Below are 27,454 nucleotides of genomic sequence, written 5' to 3'. Positions count from 1 at the left end.
TTTTTAAATTCTGTAAACTGAATTTCTTCAAAATGTATTATAAAATGTTATTTGATTTCAGAAGTGTTATAAATCTAATATTGAGCTGAAAGTCCTGATTTTTAATCAAACAATGAATCCTGTTGAAAACAGCTGTTTTTGACCAATTGTTATTATAAAAAAAAAGAAAACCCTAACAAATTAAATTAAAATTACATTGTTTTTATTTGTTATTAGCCTTACAAACCTTTTTTTTATTCATCTTATACCTTTTTTATTCATATCTAAATCTAAACTAGCTTCATAGATGTATAAAATATGATTTCAGAGGTTAATATTATAGAGGGAAATAAATTAATGATTGAAGTTTATAATATTTTGGTTAGATAACCAATTATAAAATTACATAAATAATCATTATTATTCTTGTTTTAACAACAAAGTACTAAATCAATTAATACATTAGGTACTATATATATATATATATATATATATATATATATATATATATATATATATATATATATATATATATATATATATATATATAAAATATTTTTTGTACTAATCGTAAGCTCCTAATAATTAAAAGTTATGACTACTAATGAACAGTTAATAACTTTTTAATAGGCAGATAATAAGCCAGTAGCTAATAACATGATACCAATGCGCCAAATTCTTGCCATTGAGTGGACTCCTTAAACTGTTTTGAAAGTCTACTTATTACCTGCCTATTATTAAGATATGAACTGTTCATTACTAGTTATAAAGTATGTGTTTATTGCTAAAAATCTACAAATGAGCCAAATTCTTGCACTCGAGTGGATTGGTCCGAGGACTGAACCTTGTGGATTGTGGACTGAACAGTTATTCAGAGGACAAAACCTTGGGGGACTCCTTAAGCTGTTCCTGAAAGCTACATAACTACTGGCTTATTACCGGTTATTTACTGTATATTACTTGATCATTACTGGTTATAAAGCATTATTCCATTGCTATAAAGCTACTAATGAGCCAAATCCTTGCAGATGGTCTGAGTACAGAACCTTGGGGGACTCCTTAAGCTGTCCCTGAAGGGTACTTAACTACTGGCTTATTACCTGCCTATTATTAAGATATAAACTGTTCGTTACTGGTTATAAAGTATGACTTTATTGCTAAAGAGCTACAGATGAGCCAAAATCTTGCACTCGATTGGATTTCGCAGATGGTCCGAGGACAGAACCTTGGGGGACCCCTTAACTGTTCCTGAGGGCTACTTAACAACTGGCTTATTACCTGCCTATTAATAAGATACAAAGTGTTCATTAGTAGTTATAAAGTAGTTTTCCATTGCTAAAAAGCTACAAGTGAGCCAAATTCTTGCACTCCCGGTGGATTTCAGCAGATGGTCGGAGGACAGAACCTTGGGGTACTCAAACTGGCTCCTGAAAGCTACTTAACTACTGGCTTATTACCTGCCTATTAAGATATTAACTGCTTATTAGTAGTTATAAAGTCTGATTCCATTGATAAAAAGCTACGAATGAGCCAAATTCTTGCAATCGTGTGGATTACGTAGATGGTCCAAGGACAGAACCTTGGGGTACTCCTTAAGCTCTTCCTGAAGGCTACTAACGGCTAGTCTCATCTGGTCCTCAGTGCCTTGCAGCGCCTTCACCTCCATACTGTAGAAGATGTACAGCATCAGTGTGGAGAGCAGGATGGCAAAGCACAGCGCCCCCAGCAGGTAGAAGGTGGCCTTGGGAAAGGGCTGTTCGGCTCCCAGAGCAAACAACGGGACAGCAGCGATGACCAGCTCCAGTATTAACAGGACGAGACCCATGATTCCTGTTCGAGCCGCAGTGTAGCGCATGCCCTCAGAGCAGTGCAGACCTACCTTTACTTCAGTGCGAGCTTCATTCACCGTGTTGACCAGCTCAGGAAGATCATCTGAGGAATAAACCAATTCAAATCAAATGAAATTCAAACAGTATAATATGCAGTGAAATGCTCACACAACCACTTGTGACCTTAAAATAATAACAACAACAACAAAAATAATAATAATAACAATAAGAATCTAAATATGGATAAATATTGAAGTTACAAAATAGAAAATAAAAGCACATATAAACTATTCAAAGGCAAGGCAAGTTTATTTATATAGCACATTTCATTCACAGTGGCAATTCAAAGTGCTTTACATAAAGACTTAAAGACTTTCAATATAGAGCATGTGGCTGTAGAAAAAAGTACATTTAAAACTTAGAGTTAGATTAAAAGTGACTGTAAAGACAATTGATAACAATTGCTTTAGGCCATAATTCATGCTATTAACTACTGCTTATTATTATGATATTAAAGGTGCTGTATAGTAGAGTTTCTGACTCTTCTAAAGCATAAAAATACCATAATATGTTTGTTGATATTAAAGAAACATGCTAAGGGAACAATGTTGTTTATCTGAAAAACAATGCTAAAGACAGATATTCTGTTTTGAAAATGTGAGTTACGTGCCGGAACGCTGTCTCTATTTTGGTCCTTTAGCCCACCCAATGCCAGTTTAGCCAATTATATTTAAGCACCCCAGGTTGCCTTGGTGGAAAACAGCGTATTTCATTCATTCATTCATTCATTTATTCAGAAAGGCTCTGAAAGCATGCGTTCGCAAACGAAATGTGACCTCCAGTGGACAGTAGCAGACTCCAAAATGAGACACAGATTCAGAGTTCTACATGAGGATATTAATTAGCAAATAATATAAATATTATGAATGTAAACATTAGGTGAGCAGGTTACATTGTAGCCCCGTGTCCTAACAACACGCTACGTGAGGAGATACGCAGTGACAAGAAATTTGGCTGTTTGCACCAGACGAAACATAACAGAAATGTAAATACAGCCATTCAGAAGCACAGAATAGTGCACTCACTGCACTTCAGCGAAATGGTAAGGTTTATAATCTAACTAATTCATATTAAACCTCTTTAACAATATTAAATGTAGATGCTGAATCACTGATATATGTTGGTTTGCATTATTTCACAGTTTTGAAGTTTATTTTATTTTCAAGATCTGCTGCTGCTTTCAGTAGTATGGCAATAAATGTCATGTAAAATGGCATTCAAACTCACATTATTATCATTTAACACTTAACAAAGTACATGAGGTGTACCTGAGGTGATCATTGTCAGTTTATCATATTGTTCAACAGCAAGACATAGAAGCCGTTTCTAAAATATACATTTCAGGTGTTGGTTAGGACAAAAAGTTTTTAATATGGATTATAATCCTTCTATCGTGTGCCGTTGCTTTTATTTAGAAAATGGTTTAAATCAGCCTTAAATCAGCCTTTAGTCAGGCTTGCTCCTGTTGATGTCATCAATCTGGCAACCTGCGCTTGCGTGTGTTCTGAACCAGGGGTGCAATACCTAGTTGAACCACTGGGTGTCAAACTTTCATACTGCACCTTTAACTGTTCATTAGTAGTAATAAAGTATGATCTTATTTTACATCCCTAATCCTACCCAATACCTAAACCTGTAATAACCATTTATACACAGTTAACTAGTAGTTTATAAAGCTAGTAGTGTTAATTAATACCATGATTTGTGGCCTAAACTAAAGTGTTACCAGACATTTATAAGGTGTTAAAATATTTCATATAAATTAAGTTTTATTGTACATATTATACATAAAACAGCCTCAGATGCAGTTTGACATTATACCAGCACATTTGTCGATGCTGTAAACAAAAACTGCTTTGCCTATTGACATGAATTTCACAACACTTAGTCATCATGGTCTGACGATGATCTGAGTTAAATTTGATGATAATTCATATACAGTCAAGCAGGAGTTTGCAAAAGTCTTTTTAAACAAAATCAATATGGCGGACAGGAAGTTTAGCCAAATATGGCATATTTGGTATCAATGTTCTCGGCATGATCCAAGGAATTAGTTGAGATCATTTTTTATGACAATAAACATATGCAGACTAAAGTTATTAGCAAATTTATAAATCATTATTGATAGTTAATGAACGGTTTATAACTCGTGACCACTAGGTGGCACTGTTACCAAATTTATGTGTTGGGGTCATTGTGGGGTCACTGAACAGGTAATAATAATATTATATATATATATATATATATATATATATATATATATATAAATTATTATTATTACCTGTTCAGTTTGGCCTATTTCAGTTAGCACCTATTGCTTCCATTAGAGTTCCTATTATTATTATCTGAACCTTTCATATATATATCTGAAGATTTCAGATGCTTTTTGCAAAATCCTCTAAATCCACCTACTGGGACAAGGACAAGTGTATTTAGTTGAAAATCACTAAGGATGCAATTACAAATTATTTTACCAAACATAAAACACATACACAAACCCCCTAAAATACATAAATCTGTCAAGTAAGTGGCGGTTCATTCCACTGTGATAAACCAGGGAAAAAGCAGAGGAAAATGAATGAAATCTGTTAAGTAAGTGCATTAATCAATAACATTAAAGCTGGCAATAATTAAATCTTAATGATCTGTTGTCATTTCTGATATTTGGGATTTAGATTTAATGCAAGTAGAGCAATGTAAACATTGTAAACTAAGCTTAGTAGATTCATATAATGTAGAGTAAAACATTATGAAACATCAATATCAGTGCATTGTCCATTAATATAAAAAGCTTTTCAGACATATATGTAGTAGGAAGTAATATAAATAATGTATAGTTTTATACATTTTATTTATCTTTTTACAAATAGCTTAAATTAGCAAATAAAACACAAGGTAGGCCTACTGGGCAAAAAGGGGATGTGTCTCAGACAATTTTAGAAGCTGTCATTTATTATATAAAATATTATATAAATAAAACATTATATATAAAAATAAAAAAATAAATAAAAATTATATATATATATATATATATATAAAATAAATAGGCCAAACGGAACAAGTAATAATAATCATATATCATATAACAATATTATTATTATTATTATTATTAATAATAATAATAATAATAATAATAATAATAATAATAATAATAATAATAATAATAATAATAATAATAATAATAATAACAACAACAAACAGGTTTGGAGCAATATAAGAGTGCATGAAATGTAAATGAAATGTTTGTAGTGTTCCTCTAATGCATCTTGCACATGCTAAAAACATCCAAACTTTAATAATTATTTAGCTTACAGGCAAGATGTTTTTGACCCAAGACCTCAAAACTGAAACTATTTAACTGAATTACCTGAAATGCAGCCAGATTTGTTCTCCGCGCATTTATTGCCCTTTTTAGTTGGTGTAAACAGGAACTGGGCAGTGAGAGCCTCGTGGTCAGAGTACGGAAACGGCTGTCCGGGAACAGGACCCTTAGTAGTGGACAAAGACTCGCAGCTCACATCCACTTCCCCTGATCCCTGTTCACACAAACAACACTGTTAGCATTGATGTGCACAAAAGAAAGCTATAATTAGAGAACCAGATTTTCCCAAGTTCTGGAAGTTCTCTGAGGCTTTAATCATGTCTGCAAGATGAGAATATGCCAAAGGCTAATACTTTGGCTTGAGGTTTGTTCAACTCACTAAACCAGAGAAGAAGTAGGAGGATGAGCAAGTCCTATTGTAGAAATAGCTGAATCAGAACCAGAAAGAGCTTCATTGACAAGTTTGTTTACACACGTGGCGAATTTGCCTTGGTGGCAGAAGCTTACAGTGCAGAAAGTGCAGACATAGTGTTGGTAGAAATATAATTAATGTAATCAATAAAGGATAATGTCACCACAGAATAAAGCCAGACAGTATTATCAGCAGCTGTTGTATTGTATAAAACTGAAAAAAAAAATGGACAAAAAAAAACAGCTGGATGTACATTATCCTGCTTATTAAACAGCTTCTTGCCACAAAACTAAACAATTAATAAACATTGATCTGAGATGTTTACTAGTTCACTAGCTCTTTAATTAAAAAATTATAACAATTACTTTAAAAAAATGATTCAATTATATAAATATTAAATCATATATAAAACTAATAAATAAATATCTTAACAAACAGCTGGCTACATTATTATTTAGGCGCAAGAAGGCACCAAAGAGTAAAGGATTAAAATATTCACTAACAAGATGATTTGTAGTACCCAGAGGAGTCTGTTCTCATGAAATAACATGCCTTTGAATGTTGATTCCAATCAGAATCAAGTATTTTGGAGAGCCGTGTAATAAAACAAATAGATATAATAAAACAAAAAGACAATAAATATGAAAAAAATGGTGATTAAAATAGAGAAAATAATTTGAATGTGCGAATGTGGTATTTCCAGATGAAAATCAGCTGAAAACCTTTAAAAAAAATACAAAAAAATCTGAAAAATGATGATTGAAATAGACAATAAATGATCCAAAAAGGTGATAAATACACAAATGAACACACAAATGTGGCATCTGAAAACCTTACAAATACAACAAATTGACAACAAATATAAAGAACAATAAAGACAATAAATATGAACAAATGGTGATAAAAAATAAAAATGTGAAATTTACAGATGAAAACCTCACTAATATAACAAATAGACAATAAATATGAAACAAAAATTATGATAAAATATAGACAATAAATTATTTTTAAAAAGTGAGAAAAATATAGAGAAAATTATTTAAATTCACAAATGTTTGCAGCTGAAAACCTTACAAATAAAACAAATAGACAACAAAAATGAAAAAAGTGAAAAGAAATATGAAAAAAAGAAATGATTATAAAAATAGAGAAAATAATTTAAAAGTGCTAATGTGGTATTTACAGATAAATCCAACCGAAAACCTTCCTGATAAAACAAATAAACAATATATATATATATATATATATATATATATATATATATATATATATATATATATATATATATATATATATATATATATATATATATATATATATATATATATATATAAAATGTGTAAATGTGGTATTTCCAGCTAAAAACCTTACAAATAAAACAAATAGACAACTACTATGGAAAAAATAGTGACAATAGATATGAAAAAAGGTTGAAATAGTGATAAAAAAAGAAAAAGAAAAAAATGAATGTGTATATGTGGAATTTGCGGATGAAAATCAGCTGAAAACCTTAAAAAATAACAAAGACATTAAATGTAAAAAATGGTGATAACAAATAGACAATAAATGATTAAAAAGGTAATAAAAATATAAAGAAAACAATTTTAATGTGCAAATGTGGTATTTACAGCTAAAAACCTTGAAAAAAACAAAAACAAATAGACAACTAATATGAAAAAATGGCAATAAAAAGAGAAAAGAATGTGAATGTGCAAATGTGGCGTTTACAGATAAAAATGAGCTGAAAACCTTAAGAATAAAACAAAGACAATAAAGATGAAACAATGGTGATTAAACAACAGACAATAAATATGAAAAATATAGAGAAAACTATTTAAATGTACAAATGTGGTATTTGCAGATGAAAACCTTAGGAATTAAACAAATAGACAGAAAATATGAAACAAAGGTAATAAAAAATATAGAGAAAATTATTTAAATGTGCTCATGTGGAACTTACAGATGAAAATCAGCTGAAAACCTTACCAGAGAAAAAAAAATTATATTGGCTTCAGAAAAGCCTGAACAGATGTCTAAAGGTGCTTTAAAAGCTTGATGTTTCGTTTAGTCAGACAGACAGACAGACAGACAGACAGACACTACATGCTTGCCAGCTAATCTGAAACTTTACCTTAAACATGATATAGTCGATTCGGATCCCTCCACCAAATGGAGCGAGTCCATCCGCGTGTGTGAACGGGTTTTCAGATATATGAGTGAGTCCTCCTTCACACCCCTGGTATTAATAACAGGCAGATGACTTCATAAATAATAATGTAAACATTGGAAAATTTCCCACATTACATGACTTCAGGTTATTCACATCAAATGCAGCGGCCTCGGTGAAGCTGTCCTGCAGTCCAGTGTAGTTTCTCAGCAGTCTGGTGCCCAGATCATCCGGATGCATGTTCAGATCTCCACCCAGAATCACCACGTCTGCTCCAGCGCTAGTATGCCTTAAGAAAAAAAAATTCAGATGAAGCATTAAAGAAAAACTGAACATCATTTCAAAGCTAGCTTTTGACCGCAATGGCGAACTGAGGCGGCGATAGGACCGAACGTGCGTTTTGTGTTGAGAGGCCCCTTTTTTGAATGGTTTACTAATGGCCACAGGAGTTCAGCATGCTGCTTAGGGGCTGTTCACACAGAATACATTTTCCTCTCCATATTGGCACTTTTCTTTTGTTTTCCAATGTAAACATTTGCTGGATGGACATGTTTGAATGATATGCTTGCGTCTTTTGAAGTGTTGCGCACGTGAGCATCTGTTTCTTTTAGACGCTGGGTCAAGTCGAAAGGTCTTCAACTTTCACGTGCAGAGCAGCTGTCACTGTCAGGTCTAAAAGCAGTGGACCAATCAGAAGAATTTGGAGGCGGGGCAACTGTTCTACGATGTTCTATCTATTTATTTTATTACACGGCTCTCCAAAATACTTGATTCTGATTGGAATCAACATTCAAAGGCATGTTATTTCATGAGAACAGACTCCTCTGGGTACTACAAATCATCTTGTTAGTGAATATTTTAATCCTTTACTCTTTGGTGCCTTCTTGCGCCTAAATAATAATGTAGCCAGCTGTTTGTTAAGATATTTATTTATTAGTTTTATATATGATTTAATATTTATATAATTGAATCATTTTTTTATAGTAATTGTTATAATTTTTTAATTAAAGAGCTAGTGAACTAGTAAACATCTCAGATCAATGTTTATTAATTGTTTAGTTTTGTGGCAAGAAGCTGTTTAATAAGCAGGATAATGTACATCCAGCTGTTTTTTTTGTCCATTTATATTTCAGTTTTATACATTACAACAGCTGCTGATAATACTGTCTGGCTTTATTCTGCGGTGACAGCCAGTTGGATGTACATTATCCTTTATTGATTACATTAATTATATTTCTAGCAACACTATGTCTGCACTTTCTGCACTGTAAGCTTCTGCCACCAAGACAAATTCCCCACGTGTGTAAACAAACTTGTCAATGAAGCTCTTTCTGGTTCTGATTCAGCTATTTCTACTGCTGTTGCAATGGAACGTTCTATCTTGGTCATTCTAAGCTCTTTGACAAAGCTACAATGAGCGCCTCCTCCGTCATGATATAACTGTAAACAAAACAGATGTCATGTCATCGTAGAACAGTTACCCCGCCTCCAAATTCTTCTGATTGGTCCACTGCTTTTAGACCTGACAGCGACAGTGACGCCTCTTAGTGATTCTATGCTCTTTGGCTTTGTCCAGATATCCTGAGTTGTGTGATATGCAGTTGAAGTCAGAATTATTCGCCCCCCTTTGCAATTGTTTTTCTATTTTTTAAATATTTTCTAAATGATGTTTAACAGAGCAAGGAAATTTTCACAGTATGTCTGATAATATTTTTTCTTCTGGAGAAAGTCTTTCAGCTAGAATAAAAGCAGTTTTATATTTTTTATGAAACATTTTAAGGTCAAAATTATTAGCCCCTTTAAGCTATTTTTTTTTCGACAGTCTACAGAACAAACCATCATTATACACTAATTAGCCTAATTACCCTAACCTGCCTAGTTAACCTAATTAACCTAATTAAGCCTTTAAATGTCACTGTAAGCTGTATAGAAGTGTCTTGAAAAATATCTAGTCAAATATTATTTACTGTCATCATGGCAAAGATAAAATAAATCAGTTATTAGAAATGAGTTATTAAAACTATCATGTTTTGAAATGTGTTGAAGAAATCTTTTCTCTGTTAAACAGAAATTGGGGGAAAAATAAACGGGGCCTAATAATTCTGACTTCAACTGTATCTTGAAGTGCTTCTCATAACATATTGTTTTCCTATTCCTAATGGGTCCATTACTGTCGTTATTACATCGTGTTCATAATATTGCATCAAGTGGGCCTCACACTTTCGTAAAACATATTCTTGAGCGCCGTGTCAAGTGCTTTTAAAAGCAAAGACGCATTCGGTGTGAATGAGCCCTTATGCGTGTCTCGTTTTAACCGCCTGCTGCGCCTCGCATTTTTTGCTGTTGTGCGCTGTGTACCTGCAGTTGAAAAAAAAAAAAAGTCAGCTCTGAGCGGAAAAAGCACGTTACGTCAGCCGCTTCTTTTTTTATTGTCCAATTAAATGAAAGCAGAGGCGGGGTTTCCACTGAGGTGCAGCAGTGTTTATGTTGTCAAGATGACTACAGAGACTTTTAAAGATGGAAGAGAGACTAGTGGTCACTGTTTTGGGTTGTCTGGAGCTGTACGACTTCTTTTTGAGAGTCTCATGGATCCAAACAGACCTTCGTTTCTCTTTCTCGTGAGATGGTATACCTCTCACTCTCTATCAAGAACAGAGCAAGTGCTCTCTATCAGTTTATTTTTTAATGCTTTGCAGTTTCTGCTAATATTACAATTGTAACAATAGCTGTGTCTCATTTCAGAGGCTGCATTTGAAGTACGCTGCATCATCGCGATGTGAAAATTCGAAGGCTGCTTTGAATGCAGCCTCAAAATCTGTCCTTTGTTTCCCAGGTAATGAAGGACACAACCGTAGGACCCTTCGCACCCTCGAACGTCCCAAGATTCATTTCGCGCTGACAACGGCAGGACGTTTTTAAAAGTAAACTCCGGATTAAATGAATTCGGTTTATTTTACATGGATATGTAAACACATGTTAAAAAAAAACAGGAGTATGACATGTCTTGCTGAAGAGTGATTTTACAGACAGCTTACATTTTTATGTGTAGATGTATGAATCGAAGGAAATATATTTCCCCCTTCTGTAAACCTGCATTGCCTTCAGATTGCTTAAAATAAGTTTTAAAATCACTTTTAAAAAAAGTCATAACAAACTTTATCAGCGCTTATTAACAGCAACTGTTACGGTTGCATGGTGACTAGATCTGCCCTCTGTAGGCTAGATCGTCTCATTTCAAAACACTCGGTTCAGCCTGTGTGGACTTCGAAGGACTCACCTTTGAAGTCTGCATCCTTCGGAGGATGCAGCCTCTGAAATGAGACACAAATAATATCAACAGCAGCGCTCAAGCATAATACATTGCTGATTCAATGGTTGCCTAGCAACATAGAAAGCGCAGCACACTTCTTTTTTTCTTATAAACAAGAAACTCTAAGAACAGAAAGCTGTGTTCGGCCCCTAAGTCCCAAAATACACTTGCAGCCTATTAGCAGTAGGGGCATGTCTTTAAATATTAGCAGTGGTATCAAAAAGGGGTGTGGCCTTGCTGTATTATGAATGTGTTTGTTTTGATGCTTTGAAATATCAACACCATTTGTCAAAATTTACTTAGTGCGGATTCAGCAAAGGGTGCTAAAATCTGCTAAAAACTTTTTTTTTTCTTTCACAAATTTTATTTGTAGCACTTTTAGAGTTTAATGAAAGCGCATCATAAATACAATGTATTTTTTTTCATTCATTCATTTTCTTTTTGGCTTAGTCCCTTTATTAATCTGGGGTCACCACAGCGGAATGAACCACCAACTTATCCAGCATTTGTTTTACGCAGCGGATGCCCTTCCAGCTGCAACCCAACACTGGGAAACATCCATACACACTCATTTACACACATACACTACGAACAATTTAGCTAAATTTACCAATACCACATCTTTGGAATTGTGGGGGAAACCGGAGCACCCGGAGGAAACCCACGCCAACACGGGGAGAACAAGCAAACTTCATTCAGAAATGCCAACTGTCCCAGCCGAGGCTCGAACCAGTGAACTTGCTGTGAGATGATTGTGCTACTCACTGTGCCACTGTGACGCCCCTGAATTATTATTATTATAATTATTATTATAATATGATTTCAACGTGGATCTGTTAGGCTGTAAAAGAAAAGCTTGTCAATGTAAATATTAATCTTAAAAATAAACTTGCAGTGATGGATACAAAAAATAAACAAAATTGAGGGACTTTTAGCACCTTATAAACTGTTGCAGCTCCCAGGCTTGAACCACTCTGTGCGGGAGATACGAATCTTTCTCTCTGCAATATTCTGCATGCAGCTGCCGAAAGAAGAAAAAAACTTTTTTTTTTCCAGAAGCCACCAACTAAAATGTCATTCAGTGCAACAATAGTTTCTGTAGTAAAATATCTCGTCAGTCACAAATGACATATTAAAAGACTCTATTAAGGTTCGCATGTTGGCCGTAAAATACACATTAAATGTCATTTTTAATTTTTATACTTTACCACTATTGTTCAAACCCCTAGCTTATATATATATATTTGTCAGCAAGAAGCGTTTAATCATTTGAAATAAACAAAAATGTTTTAATGCTCATTATTTTATGTATTTCAATACGTGACGTTTTAGTGAATGTGTTTTTGACATAAATCTGTTACGCTGAATGATATTTTTAATCCATTCATTCATTCATTCATTTTTTTTCAGCTTAGTCCCTTTATTAATCTGTGGTCGCCACAGCGAAACGAACCGCCAACTTATCCAGCATATGTTTTACGCAGCTTTTACCCTTTCAGCTGCAACCCATCACTGGGAAACATTCATACACACTCACTCACACACACACACTATAGTCAATTTTAGCATTCCCAATTCACCTAAAGCGCATGTCTTTGGACTTGTGGGGGAAACCGGAGCACCCGGAGGAAACCCATGCCTGCACGGGGAGAACATGCAAACTCCACACAGAAACGGCAACTGACCCAGCCGAGGCTTGAACCAGGGACCTTCTTGCTGTGGGGCGATTGTGCTACCCACTGCGCCACCGTGTTGCCTGTTTTTCATCTATATTTTTACATTTTATCTTCACAAAAGTTATTTGAAACATTCCTTTAATATGTTTTCCAAATATACATATAGAAAAATATTTCAACCTAATTTAAAACCTAAATATGTAAAAAATAATAAAATATGCAAACCTAATTGTTTACACCAAAATGGGACATCTCGCTTTAAATCAAATAAATTGTTGTTTGTATTAATCAACAAGAAATTATACATTTTAATTGAAAAAAAACCCAGAAAAAATATAAAATATGTAAATTCATTCATTCAAAAAGATAAAATAAGTGTAGCACTGACAATTAACAGAAATAAAATAAGCTGAAGCGCTAAAATGACTAAAATCTGAATAAATTTTAGGATTTGCTTTCAATTTTTTTAAAAATTGAAATCTAAATAAAAAGAAAATAAAAGCAAATAAAAAAACACAAACACACAAATCATAAAATTAAATTGAAAATGAAAACTAAAATAAAGACTCTTTCGAAATCGAAGTAACTTACATGAGTGACAAAGACATGAACCTTCAGCCCACTGATGTTCAGCAGGAGCTTCCCCACAGCTTTACCACCAAACCAGTCGCCATGCTGAGCCTGATATAAAAACAGATCATTAACAAGCTATCAGATCAACCTATCAGATCTGACAGTGAAAGAGGAAACTCAAGCCACATAAATGTCTCTCTCTCACACACTCACACACACACACACACACACACAAGCTGATTTACAACACGTGTGTAACAGATATACTCTTTACAGGTGACTGTTAGTGAATCTGCACAATGAAATACTGTTTAAAGACCATAAAGGTTTTTTTATGACAGCACAATATTCATTTCAAGAGTTCACACTTAACTGATAATCAATAAAGCGTATTTGGCATGCTGTCCCGGGAGAGAGCCCTGAGCTCGTAATATCCTCGAGCCCGGGGCTCCCTCCCGTTAGAAGGGTGAGAGCGGAGTTCGAGCTCAGGTAGGTCTCGAGAACTCCCCTGCTTGTCGCCATGTGAGAAGTGTAAACTAGGGTTGTTTTCGGTGATAATTTGATTTAATTTATTGCTATGGTATATGTTTTTGGACGGTAGGAGGAAACCGCGGGACCCGGGGGAAACCCACGCGAACACGGGGAGAACATGTAAACTCCGCACAGAAACACCAACCAGCCCGATAGGAGGTTGGACCAGCAGTGTTCTTGCTGTGAGGCAACAGTGCTAGCCACTGGGCCACCGTGTCGCCCTATCGGAAAAAAGGGGGAGGAAGTAGGGGTGGAAGGAGGGGGAAGCTTCAAGACGAAGATAACTGGAGTGAAAAACTCTGGTTATTTATAATGCTTCTGTAATCATCTAATGGGTCAGACTACGGAGCTAATGAGGAGCCAGCCGTGTTGATCATGAGCACGTGATCCTCTCGAAATTAGTTTATAAATAAACCACACATAAAAAACTGTGTTATTTATGTGGACATGAGGGCCATTATGTGGACATAATTCCTAGAAATTTTGTTTTCTTTTTAAAATATTTCCCAAATTATGTTTAACAGAGGAAGGACATTTTCACAGTATATCCTATAATATTTTTACTTCTGGAGAAAGTCTTATTTGTTTTATTTCAGCAAGAATTAAAGTGGTTTCAATTAGTTTTAACTTATTTTAAGGTCAATAAGGGCAACATATTTTTTCGATTGTCTACAGAACAAAGCAGTGGCTATGTTTACATGGACATCAGTAATCAAATGATTTGCCTTAATCTGAATAAGACAACACTATGATTAAGGTGTTTCCATGAGTTGCCATTGAATGTGCCTTTCATGATCCTGTCTTACATGTTATAACACATAATTCGGTTATTGCATCCCCGCGCTATCCACATTTCCTATGGAGTTTCATGTAATTTCGAGTGTTTCAGTTTTAATTTGTCGACTTCAACTGCAGTTTGGTACTTTCACTTTCATTCTGGGACATTTCATGCATGTCCCCTATGACAAATGAGATATTGGATAGGAGTATGTACTGCTAGAAGAGTGGAGTTTTAATGGAGTTTGATAACGCACGCCATATGGAAAAAACCTCCGCATTTTGTGATGAGTGTGTCTGTGGTGCTTCACTGACTCGGTAGATGCAGAGAATAGTGTCAAACAGCCGTGTGAGCATAGATTATCCTGTCGCAAAATGCGGCAAAAATCCTACACAACAGTAATAGTTTGACTGCTGTGTTTACATGTCTGTACTGCACTTTAATTATGCCACTAAAATCGGCATACTCCACATGTCTTAATCTGATTTCTGTTTAGTTCAGTTATGACCTTAATCAGATTAAATTGATCAAAAATCACTGTTTACATGGCAAGGCAAGCTTATTTATATAGCACATTTCATACACAGTGGCAATTCAAAGTGCTTTACATAAACAGAATTAAAAAAGTATAAGAAAATAAAAAACAAATAATAAAAATGATTAAAAAGTTAAAACAGGTTATAAAAGAATGAAAAATAAAAGAAAGACATAAGAGTGCAATCTGTGGGACGTAGCACAGTGCTCATTCAGTAAAGGCACAGCTAAACAGATGTGTTTTCAGTCTTGATTTGAATGTGCCTAATGTTGGAGCACATCTGATCATGGTAGACTCTTAATCAGAGTATTGTCTAATGCCAAGTTCAGTCTCCCTGATTTTGACTCGCTGACAGGTTTTGAGAAATTGCAGACAAATGCCTGAAATCACAGGCAAATCGGTGCTCATTCACATGACTAACAATCACAAAGTGTGAATTTTTAAAGACGTGATCTGAGAGAATCGCAGATGAGTCGCCAATGCCCGTGAAATATTTGGCATGCTAAATATCTGGAGCTGTCAGCGATTCAAAATCATGCCGTATGAAATGAGTTTTGACTGAAAATTACATCAGCGATCGCCTACAGCCAATGAGAGAGCAGCATCCACTAGTATGGGTACCTTCAGGCCATCGGGAGGTTGGGGGAGAAGTTAAAAGCGCTCATTTTCAGCTTATTTGGACCCAAGAAATGAAGGAAAAACTAGCGTAAATTTGGCAGGAGCAGCCATGTCTGTTTGATGTGTCATCTGAGAAATATCACAACCAGGTCAAAATAGAAAAAAGTTGAGGAGGAACTGCTAATTCTCTTCAAACCCAGTTGAGCAAACATGTACATTTTCTACCCCATTAAAAGCTTCTTTCTCATTGCGTAGTTATTAACAAAAGATATACTACTGTACGTGTTTTTGGTTGTGAGACGTAGTATGGACAAAGTTGTCGGCGATTCTTCCTATTCTAAAGTCATGTAGTTTGAAAACATCTGTGACACAACAACTTTGAAAATCATGGAGTCAGAACTCGGCATTAATCGTATTAAAATTGGATTATTAGTGTCCATGTAAACGTACTCACTGTTATTCAATGACTTGCCTAATTACCCTAAGGAACCAAAGGAACATTTAAGCCGTTAAATATCACTTTAAGCTGAATGCCAGTGTCCTGAAATATATCCAGTAAAACATTATTTACTGTCATCATGGCAAAGATAAAATAAATCAGTTATTAGAAATGAGTTATTAAAACTATTATGTTTAGAAATGTGTTGAAGAAAATCCTTTTTTCCATTAAACAGAAATAAAATAAACAGGAGGGCGAACAATTCTGACTTCTACTGTATCTATGTATGTATGTATGTATGTAAGTGAGTAAGTAAGTAAGTAGGTAAGTAGGTAAGTAGGTAAGTAGGTAAGTAAGTAAGTAAGTAAGTATGTATGTATGTATGTATGTATGTATGTATGTATGTATGTATGTATGTATGTATGTATGTATATATATATATATATATATTATTTAAAAGCAGAGTGTGAGTATGTAATTAACATATGCTTATAGTCAAACTCACCATGTACGGATATCCATTTAATGAGTATCTGTAGAGAAAGGCATCATGGATTTGATGTTTGGAAAACACAGCCAGTCCGCTCCCAAAAAATCCACTGAAGATAAGATGTTTTGTTAAAAGTAAAGCATTTGTAACTAAATTCTCAATCAAAGAAAAATCCAGGAACACAGAATTGCTAGTAAACACTCAGTGCATATAAAGATCTTGACTTGCCTTTTAAAATAATGAGAATGTGGATATACACTGCTGAGCTTCTTCTTTAAATACAAGAAGTCTTTCTCACACCAAACCTGTGAAAATAACATAGAATTTTACAGTACTATACAGCAAAAACAAACAAACACCTAAAATAGATTAAGCTGATGTACTAAAATCTGAAATTTAAAATACAACAAATATACACTGTATTTCTACATTTAGTTTGGATACTTTTTGTTTAAACTTGTTAAAATATCACTTTTAAAATCGCATACATGCTTGTTTTGGGTGTACTGACACTAGGCTATCTGAACCGTGCCCAGCAGTGGTGGAAAGAGTACTGAAAAATAATACTTAAGTAAAAGTACCATTACTTGTCTAAAAACATAGTGCAAGTAATGTAAAAATGTCTGTTGTAAATATTACTCGAAGTAAGAGTAAAAAGTAGCCCTTTCAAAAGTACTCAAGAGTAGTGAGAAGTGAGTATTACACTGTAAAAAGCTGATGCATTTACATGTAATTTGTGGATGTGTGTGAACGTAACATTCTGTAGTGCATTTAGTTATTGCCCAGCAGCACACAACGTCATAAGAGGTTAATATTAGGTTAGATTTAGGTTATGTCAGGTGACCAAAATTCAATGTCTAGCCAGCGTATAAGACAATGTTATTTTGATCCACCAACAACGTCAAATGTAGACAAGAAAAAAAAAGTAGTGACTGCAGGTTGAAGGAAAGTACAATTTAGGAAAGTTAAAAGGAAAGGAAAGTTCGATTGGGCTTTGCCGTGGTACGCTTGTAGTGTTAGTGCAAAGCGTGACAGCACAAAACTGAAGACATCACTTTTTTTATAATTATTTTTAAGGGTTTTCACCTTTATTTAACAGGACAGTAGTGAGAATTGACAGGAAAGTGTGGGAAAGTTTCCACTGGCACTGACAACATCACTTTTAAGGGACTGTTTTATATAGATTTAATTAATCATTCTTACTGTTCAATGAACGCAAACTGCCATAGTTTATCAAAGTTACAAATCCATCACTGCACGTCAGCTGCACCTTCAGCAAACCTCCTAATAAATCATTGATGACATAAGTGTGCTCCGGCTCGGAAGGCAAAAAATGCAGTGTAAGTGCAGGCCGTTGGGGGAGAAGGGAGGGGGGACAATCGTGCCTGAGAATGGTTCAAGATAACTGTGCCTAGTGTGAGTAGACCCTTATTCACAATAAAAATAAGGACTTGTTTATTAAGATTAAACCAGTAAATAAAGTATAAAATAATACATTTCATTCATTAAAAAAACACACTTCAAATTAAAAATGTAGCATCAAATAAAAAACTAAATAAGATAAGCTGAGGTAATAAAAATATCTAAACTCCTAAATAAAACAATATAAACTGTATTTAAATACTTAGTTGGAATACTTTACTGTTTAAACTGTAAATGTTGAATAAACTGCAGGAGATGTGGCTCATATCAATGTGTGTAATATCTGTGACCCCAAAAAAACATATCAAGAGTCTCATATTTTATGCATGTAAAAGTTTTCACCTCCTGTAGTAACGCTACATCCAGCTCTTCCTGATTCAGCAGCTCTCCGATCAGAACAAACCTCTCCTGGCATTTCTTACTGAGGAATCGGACCCCCCTAAAACAATCCCAACAAAATACATTCATTTATGCAATCCTTTTTCCTTTGCATTGTAGAAAAATCCATATGAATGTAATGCATGCACATTCATTATAAAATGAGAGAGAAAAGATTTTACAAAATGCATATGCACACTGAAAAAAAACATTCATTGGATTTAGTCTTCTTTTTTAAGGCAAGTAGATACAAACATATTTATATGGGCTGAATTTAAACAAACAAGTTAGTTTTAGTAATGTTTAACTTAAGTTAGTTTGTTTATATTCAGCCCATATAAAAAAGTTTGCAATCACTTCCCTTTTTTTTTTACTAAATCAAATGGATATTTTTTTCAGTGCATATTAAATAACTCAATCAAGCAAATTTGCAGTAAATATGTTCATAAACAATTTTCAGTTTCATATTTTTGTTACTTTTTAAATATTTACAATGAAAAAGTCTAAAGAATTAAATCTAAATCATTAAAAATTAAACACAGCAGCAATGCATATTAAATATACACTACCTGACAAAAGTCTTGTCGCCTATGCTAGGTTTAGGAACTACAAATAATAACTTGACTTAATAAAGATTTTTTGAGTTCATCTTCAATGCCTCCTTCTTCATCTTACCCCAGACATGCGCAATAATGTTCATCTCTGGTGACTGGCTGCATGGCCAATCCTGCAGAACCTTGATCTTCTTTGCTTTCAGGAACTTTGATGTGGAGGCTGAAGCATGAGAAGGAGCGCTATCCTGCTGAAGAATTTGCCCTCTCCTGTGGTTTGTAATGTAATGGGCAGCACAAATGTCTTGATGCCTCAGGCTGTTGATGTTGCCATCCACTCTGCAGATCTCTCGCACACCCCTATCCTGACTATAACCCCAAACCATGATTCTTCCTTCACCAAACTTGACTGATTTCTATGAGAATCTTGGGTCCATGCGGGTTCCAGTAGGTCTTCTGCAGTATTTGTGATGCTTGAGATGCAGTTCAACAGATGATTCATCTTAAAAATCCAACTTCTACCATTTTTTCCAATTGATCAACTAGAAGTCAAGTTATTATTTGTTGCTCTTACCACCGGGAATAATGACAATATTTTTGTCAGGTAGTGTAAACACATTTTTAAAAATCTAATATAATTTTAACTACAATACAAAAATGAGCAAAAGTCAGTTGTGTGATGTTTGTTATCAAGCAATTAAAAATATATATTAAAAAGACAGAATATATTATAGCAAGTGAAAAGCAAACTCACCAGCAGTTGAGAGACAAGACTCGAAATTTGATTGGCTCTGAGGTTGTCATGGCGATGAGTATTTTGGGCCAATCTGAAAGAAGAAATATCAGGAATCAGCACACTAGCCAAACTAGATTATATCGAGTTGTGGATTTCTGAGAATAAGCGCTTCTGTACGCCTGCAACTGTTTACACTAAACACTGCAGAGAAAACCCTGATTTACTGATCTAAAGAGAAAAAGTACACGAACAAGCAGCTCAAGTTTTATACATTTGGCATAGAGGAAAAAATACACAGACAGAAGCTAGATACAGTTGAAGTCTGAATTATCAGCCATCCTGTTTATTTTTTTCCCCAATTTCTGTTTAACGAAGAGAAGATTTTCTCAACACATTTCTAAACACATTTCTAAACATAATAGTTTTAATAACTCATTTCTAATAACTGATTTATTTTATCTTTGTCATGATGACAGTAAATAATATTTGACTAGATATTTTTCAAGACACTTCTATACAGCTTAAAGTGACATTTAAAGGCTTAACTAGGTTAATTAGTGTAACTAGGCAGGATGGTTTGTTCTGGAGACTATCGAAAAAATATATATCTTAAAGGGGCTAATAATTTTGACTAAAATTTCCTGAATCTGTTAAACATCATTTGAGAAATATTTTAAAAAGGAAAAAAAATCAAATGGGGGGCTAATAATTCTGACTTCAACTGTACAGAGAAACATTGATCTGATATCCCTCTCTCATTAATCATAAGGTTTTGTGATTTAAAATCTAGCAGGAATAATGAAGGACTGCTGGATATTATTATTTAATGGCTCCACCTCAATCCCAAGAGTCAAAGGTCTGCTTACTATTGTAATGATGACAGTGTACTCAATATACATGTGAAATGTTAGATATAGCAATTTTTGAGTAACTGTTGTTTTTATACATTTTAATATTCATTTTAAGACAACATAATAGAAAAGAAAATAACTTTCAAAATACAGTTCTTTTATTTACATTTAATATAGAGAATAATTGGGAATAACCCTTATTTAATAACAACTAGGGATGCACGGTGGCGCAGTGGGTAGCACGTCTGCTTCACAGCAAAAGGTCGCTAGTTCGATTCTCAGCTGGGTCAGTTGGCGTTTCTGTGTGGAGTTTGCATGTTCTCCCCGTGTTTGCGTGGGTTTCCCCTGGTGCTCTGGTTTCCAAAGTCCAAAGACAAGCGGTTCAGGTGAATTAGGTATGCTAAATTATCTATAGTGTTTGTGTGTAAATGAGTGTGTATGGATGTTTCCCAGTGATGGGTTGCAGCTGGAAGGGCATCCGCTGCATAAAACGTGCTGGATAAGTTGGCGGTTCATTCTGCTGTAGCGACCCCTTAATAAAGGGACAAAGCCGAAAAGAAAATGAATGAATGAATGAATGAATAATCACAATTAGTGGTGTAACAATGGATCACAAATCTCACAGTTCAGATCACATTATGGTTTTTTTAATCACAGATCGGATCATTTTTCAGGGAGGAGACAAATGAAATTAGTTTTCCATTTATTGCAAAAATGGTACTGCAAGACACTTTTGTTTTAACAAACAGAACTGAGAACCTGTAATTAAATTAAAAATAAAATAAAGAAATAATCAGCTGAAAAAAAGAGAAAATATTAAGTACTGTGAAAAATTCCCTTTTACTACTGTTGCTGAAATGTAGAAATCTTTTAATTTGTACAACCCATATTTATTTTTAGTGTCATTTTCATTAAATTATTCTGTTATTCACTCATAAAACTTCATGCTTCATTGCTAGATGTATTATCCTTGAAGAATTATTCAGTGGTGTATTTTTGATGCCTGGTTGTTGTGACCTGTTAAATAATATAATCGCTGCCTACATCTTTCATTTTTGAATGTCAAGCTAAATGCATATGACCGTGATTTTAATCTTCACCGTAAACATCAGTGGTTTTATCTAAACTATAAACAGTTATCCCAGTATTGCTGTCGAATTTGACTGTTTGTAACCTCATAACCAACTCAAAAGACTAAAGACTGAATCTCTTTCTTGATTATTGCGTTTTTCACAGATTTGAATGCAGTGATTCGAAGGATTAATAAACGTGCAAATCACCATTATTTATAATTTATGTTGCATGGGTGTTGAGATGCCGATTTTTTTATCTGAACTTACACTGAATACATTAATGCAGGCTAAACAAGTAGTGACAGAAAACACCTTTAATAACCTAAGAAACCCACCACATCCTGAATAACCCACCACAATAATATCAAATTAAAATATTTGCTGTATTGCGGTTTTCTGGAAAAAAAAAAAACTGACAATAATTTTATCTGAAATTTTGAAGAAAAATATAAAAATTCAGACCTTTATGGAAAAACTAAAATTAACATTGATTTTAATAAACGCACAACTAATAAATCCAGTAACATTTTAATAGCTGTATATAAAACATTTTAATCTCTACATTTTACAAAAATTACAAAAATACTTTAATTTAATATATTATTATTTATAATCAATTATTATTTTAGAATATAATTTTAAAATGTCTCTCTTTTATATCTCATCCATAATACTGTATTAACGTATAATGTTTGATATATTATATAAATTAATTACTGAAAAAAATTATTAAAAAAAAGGCAAGTATTATTACTTTATTATATATATTTTTTTTATGAATGATGTTTTATTGTATTATTTATACTATTTTCCTCCCAATTTAAAATTTAAATGTTATTTATTGCTTTTTTTTATCATATTTGTTGTTTTATATTAATTAAGACAACATACTGTAATCGCAAAGTCTTAACTTCAAAATGTAAAAAAAGGAACAATATGTTTGTGAACAACACTTATTCAATAATATCAAATTAAAATATTTGCTGTATTGCGGTTTTCTGGGAAAAAAATAAAAAATCTGACAAAAGTTTTATCTGAAATTTTGAAGAAAAATAAAAATTCAGACCTTTATGGAAAAACTAAAATTAATATTGATTTTAATAAACACACAGCTAATAAATCCAGTAAAAAAAAAATGCTGTATATAAAACATTTTAATCTCTACATTTTACAAAATATTTTTATTTAGTATTTTATTATTATTTATAAAAAATTATTATTTTAGAATATTTTTTTTAAATGCATCTATTTTATATCTCACCCATTATATTTTATTAATGTATAATATTTGATATATTACATAGAAAACTGATACTGTAAAAAGTAAAAATGCAGGCATTATTATTTAATTATTTTTGAAATCTAAGTGAAGATAATGTACTTGTATAGCACACTGTGATATACAATCACATCATACACTACTGAAAACAATGTACGTGATATTTTTATGGTACCAGATCCTTGCAAATCCCCAAAGTTCCTTCCAACATAAACTCCCAGCAGTCTGACATACTTCCTAACCTGACCCTTAATAAGTACAAGTGTTGCGATGACAGGAAATCAGTGTGTATTCATTTTACAGCAGTAAGCAACAACATATGCTGCAGCGTTATGATCATCTTGGGACAGTAAACACAGACACAGCTGCTCAACATGAGCACTGAGCGGCGCCAGGAGGATCTCTGTTCACGGACTCACTCCTGCTGTTAGATAACACGAGACCAGACACTCAGACTGACCACTGATACCAGGAAACAGTCACTAAACAAAAACTACTATGGCACTTACTTGTTTACTGGTCATATTTAGGCCTCCGTGGAATCTGCGCGTGTAGAATTCTGCAGATTTTTAGCTCATCGTTGAGTCTATTTATTTACTTGTGTAAATTTATATTTATTCAGTTTTTATAATGCTCATATGATTGATTTACAATATAGTTTGTAATGTAGTATTTTCTGTCTTTTAGTAGAAATATTATATAATATACTCGTTTACCAAATACTTCGTTTACCAAAAAAGTGCATCTAATTGGATTTGCATTGTAAACATTGAATAAAAGTTTTAAAAAGGAATTTTTTTTATTTTATATATTAAGTATTTAGTTATGATACTCCCAAAATTATTCCGCATAAATCTACAGATTTTTTTTTTTATTCTGCGCAAAAATAGCAAAAAATGTCAGCAGATTCTGTCTGTTCCTGGTCATATTCTTTTGAAACAGCATGTATTGTATTTGTGCTTTCTGACATGGCATTGGATTTTAACTCTGTTTAGATCACAAACCATTTTCGTTACTTGAAATAAGCACTTATAATTAAAATGAAACAAGAATATCTAAAAATTAAATAAATATAAAACTCAAAAAAATTAAAATAATTAGGTGCATTATTTTATGAAATGGTTCCGAATTTCATTCTTTTAAAATGTCCGTGCTGAATAACTAGTTATAATAAAAAAAATAAATACTTAAAAATTAAATAAAAGCAGAGACGATTGAAAAAAACTCAACACAAACATAGAGCTGTGGAAAAGTATTAAGAGTTAAACACTCGAACATTTTAAATTACCCAATATTTATTTAAGCATTTCAGTGATCATTTTTGCTTTATTATGTGCAGTACTGATAACATTTCACTGTGTATGTATACATGTGCTCAGCATAATTGAGAACACCCCATTTTGAAAATTTATATTTTTATCCATTTCAGTTAATATGGGTAATATATTTTGGTGCATTTAAACAAAACAGATTTATTTAACAGATATATTTATTAAAATAAATTTTTTGTCACCAAACATAATTAGAAATTGAAAGATAATACAATTCAATTCGAGAAAAATATTGCAAAAAAAAAATTACAACCTAAAAAAAATTAACAAAATTTTTCAAATTTTTTACCTCTTGATTTTTTTCTCTTTTTAAATGTTTTATTTAATATTTTTCTATAACATATAAATTTGGCTGTACTAGTTTTTGGACCGTTATCATAAGTTATTTTGTTAGATACGCTCCAGATTTGGCTTCAGTACTGACTAATCTAATGTATATGTACAGATATAATTTTGCATAGGTTTTTATTAAAAATATGAATTTAAAAGAAAGATTTGTGAGGGGTGTACTTATACATGCTGAGAACTGTATGTATGTATGTATGTATGTATGTATGTATGTATATATATATATATATATATATATATATATATATATATATATATATATATATATATATATATATATATATATATATATATATATATATATATCACTAATAATAATAAAAATAAACAAATGCTTAAACATAAAAAAGCAGAGACTATTGCAAAATATATAAGTAGTATTATCATGATATGATTATTATTCCAGCACTTATTAATTTCTTAACCTTATATACATATATAAACATATAATAATATATATTACAAAATATGGGCGTCACGGTGGTGCAGTGGGTAGCACGATCGCCTCACAACAAGAAGGTCGCTGGTTTGAGTCTGGGCTGGGTCAGTTGGCATTTCTGTGTGGAGTTTACATGTTCTCCCTGTGTTTGCGTGGGTTTCCCCCACAGTCCAAAGACATGTGCTATAGGTGAATAGGGCAAGCTTAATTGGCCGTATTGTATGTGTGTGAATGAGTGATGGGTTGCTGGAAGAGTATCTGCTGCGTAAAACATATGCAGGATAAATTGGTGGTTCATTCTGCTGTGGCGACCCCAGATTAACAAAGGGACTAAGCCGAAAAGAAAATTAATGAAGAATAAATGACAAAATATTCATTTAAATATGAAACATACATAATAATATATTTACTTATTTGCATAAAAGAAGACCACAATACCAATATTTAAATTTTAGATGGTAAAGGAATCAATATTTGCAGAAATAACCTTCAGCATATATTTTTTCATTAAACATTTTGATCATCAAGTTAGCTTGGCGGATTATTTACCTTATTTAAAGTGACTAGTGCTAAAAAGTGACATATGATGCAATATATACACTTAAAACACACCTTCAGATGAAGGTCAAAACATTAAAGCACGTCTCATCTGCTCCTTAAGACTTGCAAGATCTTTTAATTGCTGTTAGTGATGATTTTATAGGTTGTGGTAAATAAAAATCCACTTACCTGACAATGTATTAAACATAGATATCAGTAATATTGTTTGACTCCAGGTTAACTATGCAATTACGGCATGTTGGTTTCATATGCAGACATTAGTACATTCTCCTTAATAATATAATTTCAGAAATTTACTCTTTGCAAATTAGCAGCCAATGACATTGTTCACAGTCAATTAAATAATGCTAATGTTATTTTGAAGTCATAATACATGTGATGTCAGACTTAATATTCAAAGCACTATTGGTAAACAATATAGAAAGCATGTCACAAGTTGTAAATGAATGAATGAATGAATGAATGAATGTGCGCATATAAAATCAACTTTACCTCAGTAACTGTGTATATTGTGTCCACATTATAGACAACACCTTCACCTTTAACACTGCACTTCATGTAAAGCTGCATTAGAACATTAATTATTGTGAAAAGCGCTATACAAATAAGTTTAAATAGAATTAAAAGCTTACCTTTAGATGAATTAATATTTCTCTCAGTTGGTGCAAATGAGTAATAATCGCTGTTATGAACAATCTTTCCTGAGTTCGGTGTGTCTCATATCCTGTCCATCGGTTTTTCTAGTCATCAATGGCCAGACCGCTATAGTTACTTCCTCATCGGATGTCGACGCTAAAAAGTCATTTCAGCTAACTGTAAACTTTTAATTTGTAATATGATCAAGCGTGTTCATTTTACAAGAGGTGAGCAGCACCAAATAAATCGTCTTTCTCCTTGTTACTGACACTTGAGTTTGTATAGCGCGTAAACGCAACCTCCATTTTGCAATATAACGTTAAAACAACTTTAGTTTAACTTCATTTAGCCGCTGATTTGATGAAAATGTAACGTGAGTGCGCCTGGCGCTGACGTTATGACGTAACGACGCCGTTATTGAGAGCCACGTTGATTGGAATGCTGGGAAAACGAGTTTCTCACACAGTTCTGTATAGAATGACATAAATAAAATGTTCTCTATATAGACCTGTGGTTTCTTACTTATTCCTCCTCTAATGGACTATATCCACACAGACTTTAAATTTTCAGCCAGCCAGCCTCAGCACTTCCGGTGAACTGTCTTTCCATTTTAAAAATGCCACATTTAAGGTCTGAGTGATCTTCACTGCCTGATTGATATACGATGTGAAGTCCCTACTGAAAAAAACAGCTTAAACCAGCCAAGGCTGGTTAGCTGGTTTTAGCTGGTCGACCAGCCTGGTTTTAAAGGGGTTTTGGCCATTTCCAGCCTGGTCTTAGCTGGTCATGCTGGAAAATGACCAGCTAAACCCAGCTTGACCAGCCTAGCCAGGCTGGGAGTCCAACCAAAACCAGCTATGTCCAGCTTAAACCAGGCTGGTTTTAGCTGTTCATTTTCCAGCCTGACCAGCTAAGACCAGGCTAGAAATGGCTGGAAATCAGCCTGGAAATGGCCAAAACCCCTCTACAACCAGGCTGGTCAACCAGCTAAAACCAGCCAACCAGCCTAGGCTGGTTTAAGCTGGATTTTTTAGCAGGGGTGGGTCTCAGATCAGACAAGAAGCACTGTATAAATTCCATTTCCCCCCGCTATGTCTTTAAAACAATAGTTTATTTTACCCCATTATTTT

At 33.4% G+C, this 27,454-nt stretch overlaps 1 protein-coding gene across 1 annotated transcript; it reads right to left on the bottom strand.

Annotated features, from left to right (window-relative positions):
• Positions 1-542: 542 nt before the first annotated feature.
• On the bottom strand, positions 543-26,696 carry smpd2b (sphingomyelin phosphodiesterase 2b). Its single transcript, XM_056460594.1, has 11 exons — positions 26,321-26,696; positions 19,825-19,897; positions 18,484-18,580; positions 16,948-17,024; positions 16,735-16,828; positions 13,347-13,436; positions 12,018-12,100; positions 7,926-8,058; positions 7,734-7,838; positions 5,236-5,404; positions 543-1,911 (listed from the first exon to the last, which is right to left on the bottom strand). The coding sequence occupies exons 2-11, from the start codon at positions 19,872-19,874 to the stop codon at positions 1,499-1,501; spliced, it is 1,311 nt and encodes a 436-aa protein (XP_056316569.1). The 5' UTR covers positions 19,875-19,897; positions 26,321-26,696; the 3' UTR covers positions 543-1,498.
• Between the last annotated feature and the right edge of the window lie 758 nt (positions 26,697-27,454).

This window comes from Danio aesculapii, chromosome 6 (genome assembly GCF_903798145.1).
Source record: "Danio aesculapii chromosome 6, fDanAes4.1, whole genome shotgun sequence".
Taxonomy (NCBI): domain Eukaryota; kingdom Metazoa; phylum Chordata; class Actinopteri; order Cypriniformes; family Danionidae; genus Danio; species Danio aesculapii.
Note: the sequence above shows the minus strand (reverse complement) of the source record. Positions and strands in the feature narration are given on the sequence as shown.